This window comes from Mchenga conophoros, linkage group LG7 (genome assembly GCF_057382185.1).
Source record: "Mchenga conophoros isolate Kocher_MC1m ecotype Shallow Benthic linkage group LG7, M_conophoros_male_GT1.1, whole genome shotgun sequence".
Classification (NCBI taxonomy): Eukaryota; Metazoa; Chordata; class Actinopteri; order Cichliformes; family Cichlidae; genus Mchenga; species Mchenga conophoros.
Genome location: NC_140532.1, coordinates 11,011,433 through 11,033,722, shown reverse-complemented (window position 1 = coordinate 11,033,722; position 22,290 = coordinate 11,011,433). Strand labels below are relative to the sequence as shown.

General features: G+C 40.9%; 2 protein-coding genes across 2 annotated transcripts in view; both read left to right on the top strand.

Moving 5' to 3' along the window:
• Positions 1-22,290, top strand: part of ptprq (protein tyrosine phosphatase receptor type Q) — a 34,386-nt gene that overhangs the window by 2,321 nt on the left and 9,775 nt on the right. Inside the window, exons 4-32 of the mRNA XM_085282066.1 lie at positions 121-229; positions 1,069-1,183; positions 3,137-3,206; positions 3,326-3,525; positions 3,709-3,937; positions 4,033-4,161; positions 4,260-4,406; positions 4,591-4,748; positions 5,181-5,697; positions 5,833-5,994; positions 6,108-6,287; positions 6,386-6,493; positions 7,224-7,505; positions 7,613-7,894; positions 11,846-12,166; positions 12,256-12,531; positions 12,620-12,771; positions 13,030-13,171; positions 14,768-15,043; positions 15,123-15,491; positions 16,335-16,444; positions 16,648-16,834; positions 16,924-17,162; positions 17,944-18,013; positions 18,351-18,509; positions 18,725-18,986; positions 19,098-19,168; positions 19,356-19,461; positions 19,612-19,740. Of these exons, the coding sequence (XP_085138192.1) occupies positions 121-229; positions 1,069-1,183; positions 3,137-3,206; positions 3,326-3,525; positions 3,709-3,937; positions 4,033-4,161; positions 4,260-4,406; positions 4,591-4,748; positions 5,181-5,697; positions 5,833-5,994; positions 6,108-6,287; positions 6,386-6,493; positions 7,224-7,505; positions 7,613-7,894; positions 11,846-12,166; positions 12,256-12,531; positions 12,620-12,771; positions 13,030-13,171; positions 14,768-15,043; positions 15,123-15,491; positions 16,335-16,444; positions 16,648-16,834; positions 16,924-17,162; positions 17,944-18,013; positions 18,351-18,509; positions 18,725-18,986; positions 19,098-19,168; positions 19,356-19,461; positions 19,612-19,740 (5,557 nt within the window). The remainder of the gene's footprint in view (positions 1-120; positions 230-1,068; positions 1,184-3,136; positions 3,207-3,325; positions 3,526-3,708; positions 3,938-4,032; positions 4,162-4,259; positions 4,407-4,590; positions 4,749-5,180; positions 5,698-5,832; positions 5,995-6,107; positions 6,288-6,385; positions 6,494-7,223; positions 7,506-7,612; positions 7,895-11,845; positions 12,167-12,255; positions 12,532-12,619; positions 12,772-13,029; positions 13,172-14,767; positions 15,044-15,122; positions 15,492-16,334; positions 16,445-16,647; positions 16,835-16,923; positions 17,163-17,943; positions 18,014-18,350; positions 18,510-18,724; positions 18,987-19,097; positions 19,169-19,355; positions 19,462-19,611; positions 19,741-22,290) is intronic.
• On the top strand, positions 8,402-11,857 carry LOC146569628 (phosphatidylinositol phosphatase PTPRQ-like). The gene is made up of 5 exons (XM_085281242.1): positions 8,402-8,458; positions 8,557-8,686; positions 8,816-8,961; positions 10,407-10,578; positions 11,220-11,857. The coding sequence occupies exons 1-5, from the start codon at positions 8,402-8,404 to the stop codon at positions 11,435-11,437; spliced, it is 723 nt and encodes a 240-aa protein (XP_085137368.1). The 3' UTR covers positions 11,438-11,857.

Below are 22,290 nucleotides of genomic sequence, written 5' to 3'. Positions count from 1 at the left end.
GATTAACAGACATGTAATATACAGCTATTTGTGTAATTTTTAGATATTTTTACTTTACTTGTGTTCTGCTTATGTTTACATCATCTATCTCCTTCACACGGCTGCCCTCATCTTCATCAGTTCCTGGTCCACCTTCAGGCCTAGAGGGAGAAGCTGTCGGCTCTAATGGCATCCTGCTTTCCTGGAATATACTGTCTAATGCCAAAGATATAGATGGATATGTCATAAGGTAGTTTTTCAAGATCTTCTTTGGAAAACTGTCTAAGATACATACACTATCATAGTTTAGTATAGTCAAAAGTTTTGATCTCACATCTTATGTAAAAGTGCAGTATAATCAGCAACATGTACTAAACAAGTGCTAAATACTTATTGATCTATCTATATCTCTTCTATGTAGTTTTTCTGTCACGTTTACACATGTTGCCAAAAGGGATGTCGCAGAATACCTTCTGCTGGACAACCTATACAACATCAACAATGATCACTTCTTCACTTTTACAATTTTCATTTATTGACCGTTATAAATGCAGATGCCAATATTAGCAGCAAATAGCCAGAAATTGGCATTTGAGGTGTTCGAGATACATGTCTACAGTACAACCTGGCTTTTTTGTGCAAAAATGGTTTGAAATACTTTCCTAGGGATTATTTTTAATGTTAAAAATATATTACAACAAGACCTTATTACTATATGTTAAAAATTCAAAGATCAGCACAGAGCTAGTTACCAGTTTTTGGATTAATGTAGATCAGTGAAATATTCACCTCATGAAGCAGCTGTATAGCTGGTTCCATAGAAGAGGGGCCTGAAAACTGAAGGCTCTGCCTCCTGTTGTACTTTTAAATAATCTAGGAACAACAGGTAAACCTGCAGTGCGAGAGCAAAGTGGGTTGATACGGCACTATAAGGTCAATAAGATAAGTAAACAAGAAATATTAAGTGTAGTTGAGTACAGTTCGACAGTTTTGCATCTGACCATATATTGTATATTCATTCAGTTGCATAAATTTCATAAGTGTGAAGTTGAGATATGATGATCTTAACTACCTGGTTTCTTACTGCAGGTACAAGGAGGTGTGTCCTTATCCTGACCCCGCTTTCACACAGGTGACAAAATACCTGGATATACCAGAGACCCTGATCACTGACTTTACTTCAGGATCTACCTACCACATTCAGGTAGAATATAATAGTCAGAATTAAATTAAGTTTACAGTCAGATTGTTTGGTGAATTCACTATAAACAATAAAACAAAATAAAACTCATTCTCGGGAACTGCTCCAACTTACCTGTTTTGACTACAAAGCCGTGGCCCAAAGGAGCTACAGTGGCAGGGGTTCAAGTCTGCTCCACACCATTTCTTTCGTCTCTTTCCCCCTTTACCTGTCTAGTCTCTGGAGTCTTATCAAATAAAGGCTGACCTAGCAAATTTTGTTTAAAAAGTCCCAGATTGAATCAAAACAGAACAAGCTGTCCTGCAGGGATACTGCACATAAAAGAGCTTTTGAATATGAGTTTTTATTATGTTAAAATGAATTGATTAATAGATATACTTCTGGGAACTGTGATCATTGTCCCTCTTAACAGACCTCCTTGAAACTGCCCCCCTCCCAGCATGTGAGTGTGTAACTATGTGACAGAGGATCAGATTATTCTGTTGATCTGGCTGAATACTGGTAATTGATCCTGATTGCATTATTAAACAGGTAAACAGATCTATGGATGAGTCTTGGCTCTTTCCACTATCTGTTGTCAGTGAGCTTGAATGCGATCATGCTTAAAGGTTTTCAGAATTCATTAACCCGCTATGACCTTCACATAAATGGACGGGACACACTTACAGATTATAGCTGCACATACTGCATTTATCTGTGTGTGTTTGCACGTATAATGTTACTAAATTTTACCTCTGAGTTTGCTAGACCTCTAGACCCTACGCACAGGTGAGCCCATAAGCAAATTCGTATTTCTTCCTCAGCCTGTAATAGCCCTTATACTCTTGTCACCAAGTGTATAAGGGCTATTATTTCCCCACAGATTTCTCAATAAACAAATAGAAAAAGCATTTGTGCCACAGATTAGCGTTTTAATGAAAGCTGCATTGTTGCACTGTATTTTTACAAGGGCAAAAATCTCTTCTGCTCTGTCTTTTTCAACAGTAATTCCTCAAAGTAAAGCCCATTGAGTTTTTCTCTAAAGCTGAATATGAGATAGTTTTTCCTCAGCTTACCTATTTCTGATGTGAAGCTGAAAGCATTCAGTTTAGAAAGGCACGGATACAGCCATTTGTCATGTTGGCATAAAGAATGGAAGTCGAATAATAAAGAACAATCTTGCATGTAGGCAAGTGGTAAACAGAAAAAGTGAAAAAAAACAACTGGAACCCATTTGATGTGTAAGGAACTGACAGAGAACAACGGCGTGATTTCAGATATGAATAAAGGAGGAAGGTTTAGTCAAGAACAGGTGAAGCAGGTGTGAGAGTTAGGTGACAGGAAACACTGAGAAAATCTGAGGACATGAGGGTTATGTTTAGCTCACCTGTATTGTAGTGTTGCACCTAGATCAACTGATCCATTATGTCCATTGCTTGTTTAATTATTCTGGGGTTACCCTGTATGTGCTTGGCTGCTGATTGGATGACACTGACACGAACCAGAGAAACGCCTGCAGCGCCCCACTGCTAACCGTTTCGTGGCAACAAGGTAGAAACAAATAGCTGAACGGCGCGCGCTGTTTTCTGATCTCAGGCAGGAACGAAATACATTTTTTCTTTGTTCTTTTTTAAGATAACATGTCAGTTCCCATACTACTCCAGTACAAAACTAAAATCCATTTAAGTGACTCCACAGTTGACCTGATAAATTGCTATTTAATTTTGATCCAACCTTAAATTACTGGAAAAAATTCAAAGACTTGAGACTGTGTTGTGATCTGTTTACATCTACGCTATATAATGAGATATATTTTTGTAGAATATATATCTCTGGGATCTCTGAATAAACTCTGCTACGGCAGCTTGTTCCAGCAGCCTGAGATTAGCACATGACTGGGAGATGATAACTGACAGGAACATGAATTAATCATTATGCCTACCAACACTTCCTCTCTCTCTCTCTGTTTCTCTTTAGGTAGCAGCTATATCTCCATTTGGAGTAGGAGCATTCAGCAAACCTTTATACATAAAGACAGCAGAGTCCCGTGGGTATTCATGCACAAGCACACAGCCTTGCACTCCGATCAAAGCGTCTCAACATCATAAAAAAATAACATGTGCATGTATATTTCACTGAATTTGCATGTGTATTCACATCCTGCAGCCCCTGGCCTGGTGACCAATCTCACAGCGTATGCTCATAACCACACCTTCGTCGTCCTTACCTGGTTCTTGCCACACCGCATCAATGGCCTCATCACAAAGTTCGCCGTCAAGGCCAAATTTGCTCGTACTGGGCAGATTGTCCGTTTGCTGGAGGTCAATGCAGTGGACATCATGACTGTAGCCCTGCCTCACTGCAATGTACTGTGTTTTTCCTTCACCCTCCTTCTAAACTGTGCTGTTATTGCCAAGTGTTTTTGTTCTATACTACTTTCCTGTCAAGATGATAAATAGCTCAAATGCACAAGGCCGACCGTCTTTTCTCTTTCCTTTTTTTATTAAATGCACTCTCTCTTTTTATCCCGCATGATTTCATGTGTCTAGGATGCAGCCGATATCCTGTCCAGTGCGACTCTCAGTCCCTTGGAGATAACAGCATCATCGCCACCCATCACCCTCTCTGCTGTGCCCCCTGCAGCCTCTTGGAACGTACCCATATCAGTAGGAGTTGATCAGCTACGACCTTATATTGCCTATCTATTTGAGGTGTCCGCCTTCACCTCTGAAGGAGAGGGACAGGTAGCCTCTACTATGGTTCGCATGCCAGAATCAGGTGTGGAAAAAGAAGCGTGCAAACACTTTAGCACTAATTAAGCTCGTATTCATATTAGCACTGAGGTATGAAAACAAATATTCCTGCTTGTGCAGCTCCAGAAGACCCGCCACAAAACTTCTCTGTATTCAGCATGACGTCTCGATCATTCTCTGTGTCCTGGAGCCCTCCCAGCATCACGACAGGAAAGTTCTCCTACGTACTCTACCTTCATGGACCCACAGGTGGATAAATGTTGACTCAGAGCAAACACAGCTACATGCACACATAATACACGCAAAAATCAATGCAGTTTTAAATTTTGTTCTGTTTTTTTTTAAAGGTTTTATGTATGAGAACAGCACAGGAGATACCCGTTTTGCTTTTACCGGTTTGAAACCCTACACGAGGTACATAGTAGACGTCCGAGCAAAAGCAGCTGGTGAGGTGGGTCCTGCAGCGACGGGAGACATCGTTACACCTGCGGAAGGTGAGGCAGTTACAAGATTGAAGTATAAATGAAAAAGTTCAGTTTAGTTAGTTTAGTGTAGTTTCACTTTTAATACAGACGCACACATTGGTAGCAAATAAAATAAATACATACAAAATACAAGAGCAAATTTAGTTTTTGTGCTTCTGTTTATCTATGTGCGTGTGTGTGTTTGTGAGGATAGCACCCAGTGCAGTGCAGCACCTGATGGCAATTGCTGAGGATTCAGTTTCAATTCGTGTAAGTTGGAAAAGCCCTGCCCAGCCCAACGGTCCCATAATCCAATACAGACTTCTGGTGCTGGTTGAGGAAACTCTGCTCCAGAACATCACGATGACAGCAGTAAGCCAGATGATATTATCTCTACCGCTCTATGCTTCCAGCTTAAAAAACACAGTTAAAGACATGTGATATGTTGCTGTGTCATGAATACTTGTACAATCCATTACAGCTGATGATACACTGTCGTCGTTTTACGGTCGGATGTAAGACCACTACACTCTCAAAGATCAATATGGTTCAGCAACACTCTGCAATAGTCTACAGTGGATTATCGGCTGTTTTAAACCACTAGTCTGGTGGATTACAATGGACTGTGTGCTGCTGTATCCTATTATAGGAATAATTAAAAAAAAAACACCTACTTTATATCGGAGCCCCTTTAATAATGAGTGCTATCTACTGATGCTTACTGATTTTATTAGAAATCACATTAAGGGATGATGAGTCTCATATATCCATATATAAGGTGTTTTTTTTTTTGTCTCCTTTCAGAATACAACTGGTTTTTATGAAAATGAAACACGTCCACCTGATGTCCATAACAGTTCAAAGAGGCATAAAAGAACTGCTGAGCTTGGTCTGATCACATCTCCACCAACTTTTACAGCTACTATTTCAGACCGCACGCTGCACACTAGTGCTACTGCTTCCAGTTTCACACACTCTGGACTTAGAAGCACTGATTACATCACTAACACGAATGCTCAGCCAACCACTTACCCCATGGCCACCAACAGGCCCAGCCCTGATTATGACACTGCCTCACGCTCTGACAACCCAAATATGCAGTCTTCTGACTCTGCAGTCTCTGGAACGTCTGCACTTTCTCTTACCTCTGTGCCATCTGTTACACTTCCACCCTGGCTTACGAAGCAATTACATGCCGGGGAAGTGACCTCAGGCTCTGCCCCCTTGGCCCTGACCCCAGGCCAGCTTCGCTTGTCTACACTTGATGCTTCAATTACAGAACACTTTTCAACACGCAGCGGTGCTGTGTCTGGTACCACAGGTGGGAGAGCTAACTGTAAACACTGCATTTTTTTAACTTTGCTTTGCTTTGTTTCGCTTTAACCAGAATTATTATTAAAAAAAAACCCTTGACTATTCATAAATCCTCTGTGCATGTGTCTGCATGAATCTGCAGGGGTAACAGTGAGACAGGAGGTAATGGACGTTCTGTCTGAGGAGTTGTCCTACTTGGTGTCAGATCTAGTTCCCTTCACTGAGTATACATTCAGGGTCACTGCTTCCACCACTGTAGGAGAGGGCCCTGCTGCAAATATCACAGAGAAGACCAGGGAGCAGGGTGGGTGCTTATGGTACACGTTTAATAATTGTAATAAATATTAACAAGAAAAAATGTTAATAGAGCTGTTAAAGGTGCCCAATTTTAACATCTTGTGCGTCTGTATCTTTTAGTTCCTAGCTCCGTGCTTGAGGTATCCTATCAGAATATCAGCTCTACCTCCATTCTAGTGAGCTGGACCCCACCCATCAATCCCAATGGGCGGATCACACATTACACTGTTTATGGTCTCAAACTGCCCAGTAATCAAGGCCTGAAATGGGTTACTAACACTACCAGCATATTGATAACAGGTAGCGTCTTCATTCTCTTCAGCTGACATTTTCTTAAGCCGTTAAGTATAACTGCCACTACAATGTAAAGTATCACTTTTCCCTCTTGTTATGTATAGATCTGGACAAGTACACTCCTTATAAGCTTCGTGTAGCTGCATCCACAGTTGTGGGGGAGAGCTCACTTTCTGAGGAAGATGACATTTTTGTTTTCACTTTAGAGGATGGTACGTGTTGGACTTTTGAATTTATACATTCACAAATACAAGATGCCATCATACATTTCTGTAACTTTTCCCATAAAAATAAAAATCCTTACCTGAATACAATTTGGCCGATATCTCCTTCAAGGTCTTCCTGTAGAGCTGCTACTTTTCAGTCAGTCCCTCGAGGGCCCGTTCCTGACCACTTGGCATAAATTGAAAAAACAAAACAAAACTGCATTTTAAAAAATAAAATGTGCGATGAATGTAGAATAAAAAAAACAACAACAGATTTCTCTTGCTTGTGCTTCTGAACTCTCATTAACTGCTCATTCAGTTTGATGCAGAAGCTCATTCCTGCTCTCACAGCAAGTTTGAGGCAGACGTGTGAATGCAGCCGAACTGGAAGCATTCAGGAGGTGCACAAGGAAATGAGCTTGAATGGAGGGTCGGCCAAATTTAAGTCAAGAATTTATTATTTTTGCTGGTTGCAAAACTTTAGGATCGTGCTGCCTGTATGTGCAAATGCAAAAATCTAAACTTTGTCTGAATTCTGTTTATAATGCTTGGATCAACTATATGTTATCAATGATTAATGAATATCCAGTGTTAAGTTTTTTAAATTAATTAATCATGAGCTTTGCATAATAACTATTACTGTATTCTTTATAAATTGCTTGAAAATGTAACTTTTTTATTAACTACCTACTGCAAATACTGACAAGTTCTCTGTTTTTTTTCTTCTCCCTCTTAGAGCCCGACTCCCCTCCTGTAAACCTCACTGTGGTAAACACCACCCCCTCTACTGCCACAATAGCCTGGTCTGCACCAGAGAAAGCTAATGGGGCGATCCAGCAGTATGAGGTCCTGTATGAGAATGAATCCTACTCTGCGCTGGTGAACACGTCTTCTAACAAAGTCACCCTGTTCAGTCTGAAACCATTCTCCTTTTACAATGTGTCTGTGAGCGCGTACACGCGTTACGGAAATGGCAACCAGACATCAGACACTTTATACCTGTTATCTGGAGAAGATGGTGCGTTGAAGGATGTGCCCACCTTCACAGATACATTCATATGAAAGGCTTTAGAGTGAATACCAACTGTTTAACCAACACGTTATGATGTTTTATTCCTTCTCCAGTCCCGGGCAGTCCTCCATATGGGCTCTCCTATGAATCAGTTAGTCCCAGTGAGGTGAATGTGACGTGGATGCCTCCTCTGCTGCCTAACGGCGTCATTATTCACTACAGCTTAGAGATTTGGAACTCCAGTCACTACCTGAACCTGACCTCGCAAACCAACTACATCCACATCACGCATCTGAGGAAGTACGCACACTACCGCATCGTAGTTCAAGCACACACAAGAGTCGGAGCGGGAAACTACAGCAGCGAGCCGCTCAACATCACAACACTTGAGGATGGTGAGAGGGGCGTGAGTGACAAGAGGAAAAAATGGGGGTGGTGTGGGGGTTCTTTTCAGTTCCAGGACACTCCACCATTACATCATCACAGGCTGACAAGTTCGAAGGGCATCTGATTAAATCTGACTTTCCTCTAGTCTTTTCCTCCTCACGTCTCTGTTTCAGCTCATGCTAATGATGTTACATCACAGATATCCGATGCCACGTGACACTCGTGTTTTCCACCACGACTGGGAAGCACAAACAACAGATTCATTACAACTAATCAGTTTTTTTCTTTTCAGGGAAATGTTCTATTTTTTCTAGTGTCTTCCTGTGTGCCTTTTGAGTCCCTGATTTCCACAACGATAAATATTTTAGAAATTAATTTCCGTTTACTTGTAAGTTCACCACCAATGCAGGTTTGTGCTACGTTATTGGAAAGTCTTTCTCGTGCGTCTCAGCTCCAGGCACACCTCCTCAGTTTCTCCATGCCAGGAAGTTGTCAGACTATGAGGTAGAGTTATCATGGCAGCCACCACTCGAGGCCAATTCAGACATACTCTACTACATTGTCAGAGTCTGGTAAGGTTTTGAACTCTACTTCCATGTAATAACCTTAAAAGAAAACACAAATAATTCAGCATCTATGTGTTAGGAATGAAACGACTGACCTGCGGCAGAATGTGACAAAGACTTCGGTGGTTATTAACGTGGACTCAGAGAGTCGCTACAATGCCTCTGTCTCCAGCTGGACCAGACTGGGGGATGGAGGAGTGCTGATCTACATCAGCTTTACCACAACTGATGCAGGTGCTGGATACATGTTATGCAATCTTTAAACATTATCGTGTTATCCTCACATAAAAAATAACATTTCCTCTTAAGTGATGTTTTATCGCACAACTTGAGTTTTTGTCCTTTTAAACTGTCTCCTTTCAGAGCCATTTGACCCCCCGCAGAATGTGACTGTTGTTAATACAGACGCCTCCTCTGTTACCTTGATGTGGTATCCACCCACTGAACCCAACGGGATCATTGTACACTACACTATTTACTACTCATTTAACAACACTGTGACTGAGAAGGTGAGACAAAAATACTGAAGACAGATTAATTGAGTCAATAAGTCGGATGAAAGGTGCTGAATGTAGTAATCACGGCAAAGTCCCAGATTCCTTTATAGCATTTTAGCTCCAGCACACACACACACACACACTCCCCCCGCACGACCCTGATAAGGACAGATTGAATGATAAGGAAAGAGAATGTATTTATGGGTTATTTTTTAGGTTGTCTGTCCATCCTTTTGCTCAAGCTCATAAACACATTGTCTCTTAAGTTTAACTTTATCTTTAATAGTTTTTTTTTTCAAAGTGTGGGGCTTACATCTGTAACCATTCATGTCACTGTGATGTTTTGGAGGGATGAACTGAATTTAGTGTTTAAAGGTCGCTGTAACCTCACAAAATATGTTTTTGGGGCCTAACGGGATAAAATAATGAAGTCAAGACATTTTCTTTTCAAAATATAAAGATATATTTTGAAAGATTTCTTCTTTTTCTTGTTCTTTTGGCTTGCCCATTTTGGAGTCGCAGCTGCAGATTAATCTGCCTCCATCTCACCTCATCACTAACAACCACCTCTGCCACGTCAGCCCTCTGCATGTCCTCTGTCACACATCCACAAAGCTTTTTTATGGTCTTCCTCTTTTCCTCCTGCCTCCTTTGTCCAGTATCCTTCTTCTGCACATGTCCAGACCATCTCAGCCTCAACTGCTCAGCTGTACCTCTGTTGTACTCATTTCTAATCAAGTCTCTTCTCATCACTTCAACTCTACCACCTCCAGCTTCACCTCCTGTCTTTTTGTCAGCACCGCTGTCTCCAAACCAACATCATAGCAGGTCTCACTAGCATGATGTAAACCTTTCCTTTCCCTCTTGCTGTTATCCTTTTGTCACACATCACCCTTGATACTCGTCTTCACTCTACCCTGCATACACACTTTTCTTCACCTTTCTTGCACACTGTCCATTACTTTGAATGGTTGACCTCAGGTATTTAAATCCATCCACCATCACTATTCATTTCCACCCGTCTCCCTCTCATTCACACATCACACATTATCTGTCTTGCTTCTAGTGACTCCCATTCCACTTCTTTCCAGTCCATAGCTCCACCTCTCCAGGCTCTCTTACACCTTCTCACTGCTCTTGTACTCTCAGATGTTTTAGGACACTATCAGTCACAAAAATTCACCCCAAGTTAGGCTACAAAAATGTTTAAGTAATATGTGTTTCATGGTATTTTTTAACAATTACATGAATTTGTCCTAGAATTTTTAAAAAATGTGAACTGAATGATAGCTGTGCTTACAGGTCATTCCACTGCCCATGTAAACAGTAGCCAAAAAGTGAAAAAATGCAGGGCAAACTTGCTTCCTGATGCAATGTATTGCACCTGATTTGTAACAGTATATATTTTGCATTTTTCAGGCTGTGAAATTAAGCCTGACACATCTTTTTCTCCACAGACAGTTCCTGTTTCAGACTTATATTCCCACACCTCTCCTGACTCACGTCTCTCCTACACTCTGACTGGGCTGATTGGGGGCAATAACTACACCTTCTGGATGGCATCCAGCACTGTGCAGGGTGATGGAGGGGTCCATTCCGAGCCCTTAATCCTGTTATTACCAGAGGACGGTCAGTCAGACACACGCACACACAAACGCAGTACAAACGAGGATAAAGTAAATACACATACACATAAAATACTACTCGGGAAGCTGGATAATAATTGCATGCGATGATTAAGAGTCTCACCGGAGGGCAGGTCTGCACTCTTTTTTTCAGAGCTCTTCAACTTGAAAAAAAATTACATAAAAACGCTGTGATTGAAAATAGCTTTCAGTATCCGTGAAAGGAGATAAAAAAAATGACCACCTGTGACACTGCGCTTTGAAGACAGCCAGTTATGACAGCATGATGAAAAATGTTAGGGATTATAAAAAGGGAGGAACGCAGAAACACTTAAAATTTGTTGGCACAGAGATTCAACTGAGTTTGATGAGCTTTGAGGAAGTTCATATTAATTCACACTACAGTCCTTGAATTTGCATTTATGCATATGCAAATATTTTGTTGCATTTTAGCATTTTAGCCTTTTAAAGCTCTTTGTTTTTATGTGATTTTCAAAAAAAACGGTGCAGACAGCAACTACAGACTTATTCACAAACTGACTGCATTTTGGCACTTTTTGTTTTGTTCAATTTTGCTTGTCGTGTATTCTGTGCCTCTGAATAATCACTGCTCACACTGACTCTGTATCTCTGCCTATGCTCTAGCTGCTCCACTCTCAGCCAGTCGCCGGACCTCCAGGGCACCTTGTCTGTCCCGCACAGCTAAGCCCAGCAGGGGTTTACTCCCCTGGGCTCAGACCCTCACACACATCCGGCCCCTAACATCCACTCATTCATCTTGCAGATCTCTCTGTTTTTTTTCTGTCCTCTGTCTCCCCACCCCTTTTTTCTTTTTACTCTTTCTAGAGGACCTGACACCATAAGCAGGATGAGTATCACTTCATCTCTCTCCCTTTCATTCCTTAATTTTCAGTTTGTAAATTTCTTTTCTAAGAGCCTCTGTATTTCAAAATGAAGTCTTGTTAATCGTGCATTGTTTTGTGTATGTTTACTGTTTGATTTTGCTTTGTTCCTGTTTTCCTGTGCTGCCAAATTAATGTTATGCTGTATTGTTCTTGATGTGCTATTTCTTTGCTAATTACAATCACCCTGAAAGTTGATGATGATGATGATCATTGTGATGACTTCATTTTTAAGTCTCAGGGCATTGATTGATGCCCAATTTGATTCCGCACTCAAACGTAAACTCACAGTAAGGGCATAGAGTTTCAATCACTCGTGCCAGTGGAGATTAATAATAGTAACACTATTCTTCTTGTCTCATTCTTTAGTGCCAGGTGACTCGGTCCAAAACTTGACGGCACAGATCTTCAGCTCCACGGTAATCATAGTGAGCTGGGACCCTCCTCTGGAGCCAAACGGACGCCCCTACTACCTGCTCACCTTACAGGAGGCAGGCATCGTTCCAAACATCTCCAACCAAAGGGCTCCAGCTGTCAACAAGACCATAAAGCACACCACAACTGACAACATCTTCCTGTTCACCAAACTCAGGAAATATTTCCCTTATGTGCTGACTGTTACCCCAGCAACTACTGCTGGCCCTGCCTACAACCATACAAGCACAATGTACCTGAGAACGGATGATGACAGTGAGTTTATTCACAGATATTCACCCATGCAATATGTCTTTATGCATTTGTTGTGGCACTGACATATGTGCGGGCTTGTTTCCCCTTAGTTCCTAGTTCTGCTCCGTTGTTGGTGTCCACCAAGAACCTGTCTTCGTCTTCCATCGGTGTGGTCTGGCAACGCCCTCTGGAGGCCAATGGGGAGATAACAGAGTATACCCTGATTCTTGTTGGCCTGGAGGGCACCAACACAACACATACCCCCAACACCTCGTTCGTCCTCACTAACCTACTTCCATACACAGCTTACAATCTCACGATTACGGCCGCAACTCGTAAAGGCTCGGGGCCTAGTCTGCTGCTGCAGCTGCACAGCGATGAAAGTGGTTAGTTTGAAAGAAGAGTTTAAATGATTATAGTGGGATGGCAGAAACTTAATATTCTCTTTTCTATCTGCCCAACTTTATGATCCAGGTCCCACCTCTCCTCCCCGTAACCTGACTATATATAACCACACGGCAGTCTCTGTGTGGCTGAGCTGGGAGCCTCCTCTAGAGCCCAACGGAGTGGTGATAAAGTACGGATTTCGGATCCAAGACCTCATCACACAAACCGTCACACATCGGGTACTGTTAATTTCACACACTGAAAGCAGCCTCACAACAACAATAACACACACCTACACATACTCCAAGGACCCACTCAGTAAGAGTACACATGGGCGGGAGCTAATTTCACACTCCAGATGCTACTGAGCAATAACATGATACTTAAACTCACCATCACATATGTGCTGATATAGACATATTATCCACTCCAGCAGTCAGATTTAATATCGTATGTATTTCCTGTTTGTTTGTTTGTTTGTCTGGGAACAAATGCAGAATTCCTCTGGTTCATCAACCACAGAGTATCTCTCAGGCTTCAAGCCCCACAGCTCCTATGAAATCAGTGTGAACAGTTTCACCAGAGTGGGCCATGGGAATCAGTTCAGCAGCCCTGTGTCCTTCACAACCAATGAGTCAGGTAAAATATACACTGTATACAAACAAGGGACACATGTAAACACAGATATAGGTTTCCTTTCTCAATTAAAACTTTGGAATGTTTTTTTGGGATGATAAGATTTGTATCAGGATGCCAAGTGGAGTGTGACTGTAGAAGTAGCAAAAAGAAAATGAGGCCATACAGCAAGGCTTTCAGTAGGCCTTGGGGCAATTCTGGCAACCCGTTAGGCGACTCAGGAAGGGGACCCAGCTTCTTGTATACAGTGGTGATGGAGTGCTGCTAACCTTGCCTGCGGATAGTCAGGAAGTAGAAAGAATGCTTTAAGGACCTTCTCAATCTCAGTGACACACTGTAGTGGAAGCAGAGTCTAGTGACTTGCCCATCACTGTGGCTGAGGCCACTGAAGTATTCAAAAACTGTCCAGTGTGGCCACTGGACAGTTTTTGACTACTTCAGCCCCTGGATGGATGTAATTCGTCCTGGATGTTGTAAGGCTGTCTTGGTTGACATTGCCTCTGCAGCATCACATGGATGTTAGACACAGTGCCTCTGGATTGGCAGATCAGGGTGGTGGTCCTTAGTTTCAAAAGGAATACATTCCTCAGTCTCTCACCAAAGGTCTAAGTCAGAGAGCTGAAGAGGAGACTCTGTCCAGTAGCTCATTGCCTTTACAACCAGGACTCCTCTTTCTTACCAATTCTGTTTATAACTTTCATGAAAGGGATGGATAGAAATTCTGGAAATGGCCAAATTGCAAAGGGTTTCCACTTTATTGGCCTCAGACTTGCATCTCTGCTCTTTGCAGATGATGTGGTTCTTTGGGGCTCATCATGTGGGCCCCTCCAGCATGCTGTAAGATGGTTTGAAGCCAAGTGTGAAGCGGCTCTAATGAGAATCAGCAACTCTATGTCTGAGACCGTGGTAGTTAGCTGGAAAAGGGTGGAGTGCCTAGCGAGTCTGGGACTCCACCCCAAGTGGCGGAGTTTAAGTATCTCAGGGTCCTGTTCACAAGTGAGGAGAGAGTGTATAGTTGATCTACATTCCTACCATTACTTATGGTCATGAGCTCTGGGTAGTGAACAAAAGAATAAAGCCCTGGATTCATCAGATGGCATCTTAAGAACAGCTTTCGGGCTTTAAATCTGTAGGATTTTCTTTACTTTTTGGGGCCAAGGACCACTTACGGGGAAGAAAACATTTCCAAGACCCCTGGTTATGGATCTTTGGGGTCTCTAGACCAGAACCTACGTCTAATGAAGTTAATGGGTTAAGCTGGAACAAGAATTCTGGCTATTCTACCAAACAGAAACTAAAATAATAAATGAAATGTGATAATTAGACAGGTTTGATTTGTTGTGTTGTGTCGTGTAGTGTCACTTTTTTTGGACCGAGTATGTTTCTAGATCTTTAATAGTGAAGAAAAAAGACGCAGTTAGTCAATACAGATATTTGCACGTTAGTAATAATTCAGTGTTCTGTCCAAAAACCTGCAACCTTTTTAAGTTCAATTAAATAATAAACAGTTAATTTTGTGAGTTCTTTAGTAAGAAAATCAACCGAAAGCTAAGATTTGGGTTAACAACATCACTGTCTCGTGTCTTTCTCTGTCTGCAGTGTCTGACGCTGTAGGGAATCTGTCTTGCTCAGGAGTGAGCTGGGATTCAATTCTTTTGTCTTGGGAAATTCCTGCCAATCCTAATGGGCAGATCATTTTTTATGAGATTCAATTGGAGGTAGACCAGCAATCCTATAAACATGAGGCCCATACACCAGAGCACACAGTGACTGGGCTGTCGCCAGACCAGGAATATGCTCTCTCTGTAGCTGCTGTAAACTCTGCAGGACCAGGAGACAGATTAAACTGTACAGCTTCCACCCTTTCAGAATCAGGTAGTCAAATCTTCTTGTACTGCATTTTACATAACCACCACAAGTGAATAATTGATTAAACCTTGTTGTCTCCTGACAGTTCCTGCTGCCCCTCGATTCCTCACCATCTCTCAGGTCACACCTAACAATGTGACACTTCGGTGGGCTCCACCACATTCTGTTCCAGGCCTGCTTAAAGAGTATCACATCGTTGCACAGCTGATTTCAGCTAACTGTGAACCAAGCATATCAGTTAAAGCTCAGTCAACCCCGAAGGACGACCTGGCCCTGCATTGCATTGAACATAATGTGACAGTGTCGATAAATGCTTCAGATGCAGAACAGAAACAAAGCTTCACAATCCATCCCGTGGCTAAATACAGACACTACCGCTTCAAAGTTGCTGCTGTGACCAACGCTGGAGTCGGAGACTATACACAGTGGAAATATAAACGCACCATGGCAGGAAGTAGGAATGACACTGACGACGTGACCTTTTTGTGTTGCCAGATAGCCAGAGAGATTTCCCGCTTAGTCAGACCTTCATGACCAATATTTGACAAATAATTACTTATTTGTTTTCAGACATACCAGCAAAATTACACAGCTTGTCTGATGTTTCATTAGCAACTTGAGCAAACACAGGCATGGTCAGTTGTTTTATTCTGAAAGATGTCTTTAGATGTTATATCATTATAGTTTAGCAGTGCGTAATTAAGTAGTAATTACCAAAATACTAAGGCTGTTGTAACATCATTATTACACGTGTTTGACAAATGAAAGAGAAAAAAGAAATAGAAGCTGAATAAGAAATTATACTGATATTTATTGGACTGCACATGTAATGAATCTATATGCCAATCTAAAAGACAACATATGATGACATCTAACAACTGCAAAACTACAGGAAAGGCATTTAAAGTGAGGTGGACCAAGTGATCCCTGCTAATCCCAAAGAATGATCAGTTAACACTAATGCAACAAAAGTACCTTTTTATTCATGTAAACATGTTAAGATTTAGCAATTAAAGTATTAAAATTGTTAGTCATGCCAATAATCTATAATACCTAATACATTTGCAATGACATGTCCTGCATTGCTGCAGTAATTTTATTATCTAATATGTTCCGGCCAAATTAAATACTCGACCTCCCCTGCCAAGTACAACTAATGTATGCAGGAAAGTCTTCAGCTCATTAATTCAGTATTTAGAACAAAGAAAAGATTAATTACCTTATCTTGTTTAGTCTTGTTTGATTCATATAACCGGAGCCACTCAGTTTTCAGTGTTTCTCTCATTTCCTTCCTCAGACCCCGATGCTCCTCCCCGTGACCTGAAAGTGACTTCCACCTCCAACAGCTTTCACATTGCGTGGGACGCTCCAGCTGTTCTCTCTGGACTGACTTCTTATCTTGTGCAGGTCATCTCGTTAGACTGTGTTTGTCACAAATATGAGCATGTCACCAATGAACTGTAGAACAAAGTTGGCTATTCTTAGAACAGCTCAACAGGCTATTATGTTGTTCAGGCTTTCTCAAAAAGCAGTAGCAATTTAAGTACAAGGCTATAAAAGCAATCCAGTATAACTTAATAACTTTTCTACATAATGTCCTGTAATGCCAGGTGGATGGTCCCGGGGTGAATATCTCAATAGTCAGGGCTCCAGGGGAGTTGATGACCATTGTTGTTACTAACTTGACGGCTTTCAGTCGTTACTCTGTGACTATCACTGCCTTCACTGGTGACTTGGAGCACGCTAGCAGTGATGGGAAAGCCATTGGACCCATTTACTTTCAAACAAAGGAGGAGGGTACGTCTTCACATTGTAGTGTCTGCACCACCTTCTGCCCACCTTTAGAGTTGACCAAATTAATACTGTTGTCTTGTATCTGACCCCAGAACCTAAAGACCCTCCAAAGAATGTGACAGTTTCAGTAATCCCAGAGGAAGTGCGTGCTGTGAAGTTGACCTTTAACCCTCCAGAGGAGCCCAATGGAAACATCACAGAATACATTGTATACATCTATGAGAAGGACCAGCTGGTCAGAAACATTAGCCTTAACATCATCCAAAAAGAGAATAACACGATGGATGCTGTAATAGAAGGGCTAAAGGGAGGACGGACCTACAGTTTACAGGTAAAAAACACACCGCTGTGTGAAGTGAATTCTTTTCTTTTCATTGCAAACTTGAGATTCGGTGTGTAAGTTCTCCATGTAAGAAAAACAATGTCCCCAAAAAATTATAAAACAAATATACAGTATTGTGCAAATGGTTCATCAGATGGCTCAGATTATCCAACATCATGGTTGTAGTGAAGTAAGTATACTTGCGACCAAAAGTGTCTTTTCATTCCCTTAGGTGCAGACTCATGTTGGCATACACCGCAGTTCTTCTAAAAGTTTTCCCTCCGATTCCTGGAAAATTCCCAGTGGAAAAATGTAACAGGCCTCGTAACTCACTGATAATGTACTCCCTGGCTATGAAACTGTGGGCTCTGTCTCTAAATAACTGCAGCTTCATCTCTAAATTGTAGCTGGAACTCTGAGCACTGGTGATAATTCTCGAAATGAAATTTGGATCAGCTTGAGATAGAAGTTGGTTCTTGCTCTGTAAGTTTGAGGTTGTAGGTGAAGTAAAAGCACAATTGGCCAGAACAAGGCTTCCATGGAGCAACTTAAAGCTTTAAGAGCAGTTCAAAGCTGCACAAGGAGACAACTGAAGGGGAAACTTCAGTTATAGAACTTTATGATCTCATCTCCTTTTACACAACACCAGCGCACCTATACTAGCCAAACAACCAAGCCTACCATCAACCAAAAGCTTGGACTTGTTAAACTTTTCAATGCTTTAGTTCCTTTCTGTGCTGGTCTTTCTTACTTTTGTATTCCCTTCTCTCTTGTGCTTGTCTGACTGCAGATTTCAGCAAAGAACGGGGCTGGCAAGAGCCCACTCAGCTCACGTGTCCTGATTACTACAGGGATCAAAGGTACAAGCCTGTCTGTCTTGTCTGTGCTCTGCAATGCTCCAGAGTCTTTCTTTCTTGATGCAGCAGTGCAGCATAGTGTGAGACAGAAAACTACCACTGCACAGTATTATTGCTCGGCATTCAGGGCCGCTCTGATACAGTAAATGTATCTTGGTAGTATTATTAGATGGGTGCTAATTATGCATTTATTCCAGCCTGTTTGTCGTGTTATATATGTAAATGTGGCAGATTAAAAGTACATCTTCTCACACAGACGCAACTTCTACGCACACACGTGTGCGTGTGTTTCTGGGTGTGCTCATGTGTGTGGTTGTGTGTGTGTGTGTGTGTGTTTCAGCCCCATCCAAGCCAACCCAAAAACCTCAGGCAATGCTGAGCTATGGAGGGGTTGCCATGGTTACCCACAGGAGTATCACCATCCACATGCCTGCATGTTTCTATAGTGACGACAATGGACCAATCACAAAAATTCAGGTCATCGTGGCCGAGTCAGGGGGTATGACTCTTAAAAAACATTGACAGCCATCACTTTTAGTTGGATACACTCGACTCGGGTGTCTGTCTTTGTATGTGTGTGTGTTTTAAATCAGAGTTTACACTATGTTACTTTGTCCCTACCTCAAAGAAAAAAGCAAGTCAAAACTTAAGCAGCTGAAATTTGACTTGGCCTCTTTGCACTTCTTCTCCTCTCTAACTTTTATCTTGCCACAGTGAAGGACAACAAGAACGTGACCAACTGGAAGAGCGCGTACTATGATCATCCCGCCCCTTACTTTACTGACTCAGGGTTCCCCAACCCCCCGTGCAGTGACTCAAGTATGAATGCACATCTCAGAGGTGTGTTTAGAGATGGTTGGTCACAGAGGTACAACCAAACTGCTGCAGAATATGTGATCGGCAAGAGCAATGACTGCACGGGCAACAACACTGAGTATTTCTGCAATGGACCTTTGAAGCCTAACTCTGTCTATGTGTGAGTGCGCCACAGACACAGTCAAATAGAAAAAACTAAACAACTTTTTTTTTATGTTTATTTTTGGTAAAAGCTAATGCAAAGTCTTGTGTGTTGTCTTATATTTACCAGGTTTAAGTTCAGAGCCACTAACGTCAACGGGGAATACACAGACTCTGAATACTCGGAGCATATCAAAACAGGTACTGCTGTACTAAGGAAAGGGGTAACCTGTGTGGCAAAGCCCTCTTCTTTTTTTGAATTAATGTTTATCATTCTGTGAATTCTTCTCTGTTAAGAAGTATGGGGAAATTTACTAATGCATCATTTTATTGTCAAATTAATTACCAATGCATGGGTTGCTTTATTGCCATTTCTGTGACCCTCCAGCTCCAGGCGATGGGCTGTTGACCAGAGAAGAGCAGATAATTCTGGGCGTTCTGCTCTCCTTCTTCTTGGCTGTGTTACTCATCATCATCATCTGTGGCTCAGTCAAGTAAAATGGCGATAGACACTCACTCATTTGCATATATTAATAGTCTTAATCGTGGCTAGTTGAGCATTACATCATTTGAAAACAAAACTTCACTCATTTTACACATGTATTTGTATCATTATTTACCTGTTTGATTTATTGACATGTCAGGATCCACCAGCGTAAAAAGGAAGGTGGGACGTATTCGCCCAGAGAGGCAGAGATCATAGAGACTAAGTGTAAGCTGGATCAGCTGATCGCCGTAGCAGATATGGAGCTAAAACAAGAAAAACTCAACCAGTAAGTTTGTGCTAGTTTTAATCTAAAAGCGTCACTTTGACGAATATAACATGCACATTTCAGGCAACTGAATTAGGGTGCGTACTACATGACTTCAGGCTTAATTTAGCTTCTCCAAACACGATCTTAAATCTCAGTCAACAAGACAAAAAATGCCTTTGCTGCAGCCAACTTGATGTGCGCTCCTGTCAGCACAAAATCTTCTAGTGTTGTAGAGTTTGTGCAGAAAATAGCAGCAGCACAGAGACACAATGCAGCACTAAAGTGGCTTTATAATTTATCTTCAGTTCTCTGCAGAACAGACAAGTCTTCCTGTCTCCTTTCTCCCACCATCCTCACAGACAAATTTAGCATCTAGCTTTACTGGGGTTTTTTTTGTCTTTGGCACAAACAAGAGTGCAGACACTAAGTGGTGCAAGCTGCTCTTCCTTTACAAGCTGCAATTTTGAATCTGGTGAGAATCAAACTCAGGTTTAGTTGTTGTTTATGATTTATGAGTGCCACCGATGGTTCGACTATAGCAGTAAACTTGAGGAAAAAAAATATGTACGTCAGTATAAACACTGGTTTATAATCTGATTCATTAATCAGCAGCTAATAGGTAGAGCAGATTGTCCACTAAGCAGAAATGTTACTGTATATACTATACTGCCAAATGCTTTGTAATAGTAGATCCTCTATATATATATCTACACTGTTCCAAAAAATAGTAATGTCAAAGTATCTTACTGTATATTTTACAGTTTTGTACTGTCTTTCTAGAATATCATGAAATTTACATAAGTAGACTGTGATTTTACATGTCAAAGGTAAAATAACATAACATCACTGTAAACATAGTAAAACACACTTTACTTAGTATTTAGTATTTAGTATTAAATACTAAAAACACACTTTACTTGTTTTTTAAATATATTTTTTTGTACATATGCATATTTAGATTGTAAAAATACATTCAGAAATGTATCATAATTTCACAAATATTTGTCTGTCATGTGAGAGAATGATCTGTTAAATTCAAATGTAATACTATGGGAAAATATATAAAATGATCAAAAATTAATGAGAATAATCAATAATTAAAGGAGTATTTGAATTATAATGTTGCTGAAAATTTCATGTCATCTAGGTCTGATTCAATAATTCAGAGGTAACAAGTGAAAATATAATTAATAGGAATAAAAACTAAAAAAAAACATATAAAACATTGCACGGCCACGCTGTGCTAATTATATATTTTAAAAAATAAATGTAGAGGTAGGAATTGCAATTAATATGAATCTCAAAGTATTCACAACATTCCTGAACAGAAATAGGCCTCTGCACCTGGGGTGAGGGTGTGGCCATGAAAACAATGTGACATGCCATTGGATGTTGGGACACATAATAACATGACGCATCGGCCAATGAATGTGAACTAACAACCACAAGGTCGCGGGTATGGCTGCACTGTAGGAAAAAATCCTAATATAAAATTTTTTTACTGTGCATTTTACAGTTTTGTTCTTTCACATTTTAAATTTCACATTTCACTGTAATGTAATAAAACATAATTTTCATGATTATTAAATGTATCTGTTTGTACATATGCATATTTAGATTGTTAAAATACATTCACAAATGTATCATGATCTCACAAATATCTGTCTGTTATTTGAAAGATTGAACTGTTGAATTCAAATTTAATGCTATGGAAAAGTATATAACATGATTCCTATAAGCTTGTGTTACATCACACAAGTATTATTATCATTGCTGTTTAGGGCGATCGTGGCTCAAGAGTTGGCAGTTCGCCTTGTAATCAGAAGGTTGCCAGTTCGAGCCCCGGCTCGGACACTCTCGGTATTGTGTCCGTGGTCAAGACTCTTCGCCTACTGGTGATGGCCAGAGGGGTCGATGGTGCGATATGGCAGCCTCGCCTCTGTCAGTCTGTCCCAGGGCATGCAATCCATTATTATTTAAACCAACTGTTAACCGTATATTTCTGTACATTTACGTATTATGATTCATATTGCCTCATTCAGTGACCTTGTTTATAGGTAATTTCATTATTTCATCACGTTAAAATGTTCCTAATTTAATGTCTAAAAGCACTTGGAAAAGGCAGAATCCCATGTAAAATTAGCGCAACAAACTCTATTTTCATTACTGAAAATAACATGTAAACAACCTCTAAGTGAACCCCTTCCTTCCACAACATTTAAAGAATACTGTCAGCCACACACTGACAAAACACAACAGAAAACAAAAATAAAGAGGTCCATGTAGGTGAGTAAATGTGTCTGTCTTCAGGAAAAGTTGACCGTGTACGAGTATTAAAACACAGAACCTAATTACAAGAAGATAAATACAAGTTCTTCCCTGCAGAGGATAATTGCTACTTATCTCTTCTAATTAGGCAATTGATAAAGGATGCAGTTCCTGAGGACAGTTTGTCAACCACTCTTTTTAAGTTTCAAACAAGCAAAAAAATGTGAACCAAAATATCCATACGTAGTTCACATTGCGGTCATTAGGACAGATTCTTTTCCATGCTTTGTTGTAACCAGA

Bases quoted from the DNA above. Each gene is read 5' to 3' on its own strand.
- LOC146569628 (XM_085281242.1), top strand. From the start codon at position 8,402: ATGGCAGCCACCACTCGAGGCCAATTCAGACATACTCTACTACATTGT. The intron at 8,459-8,556 runs GTAAGGTTTTGA...GACCTGCGGCAG, and splicing joins TACTACATTGTCAGAGTCTG to AATGTGACAAAGACTTCGGT. The intron at 8,962-10,406 runs GTGAGACAAAAA...TTTTCTCCACAG, and splicing joins ACAACACTGTGACTGAGAAG to ACAGTTCCTGTTTCAGACTT.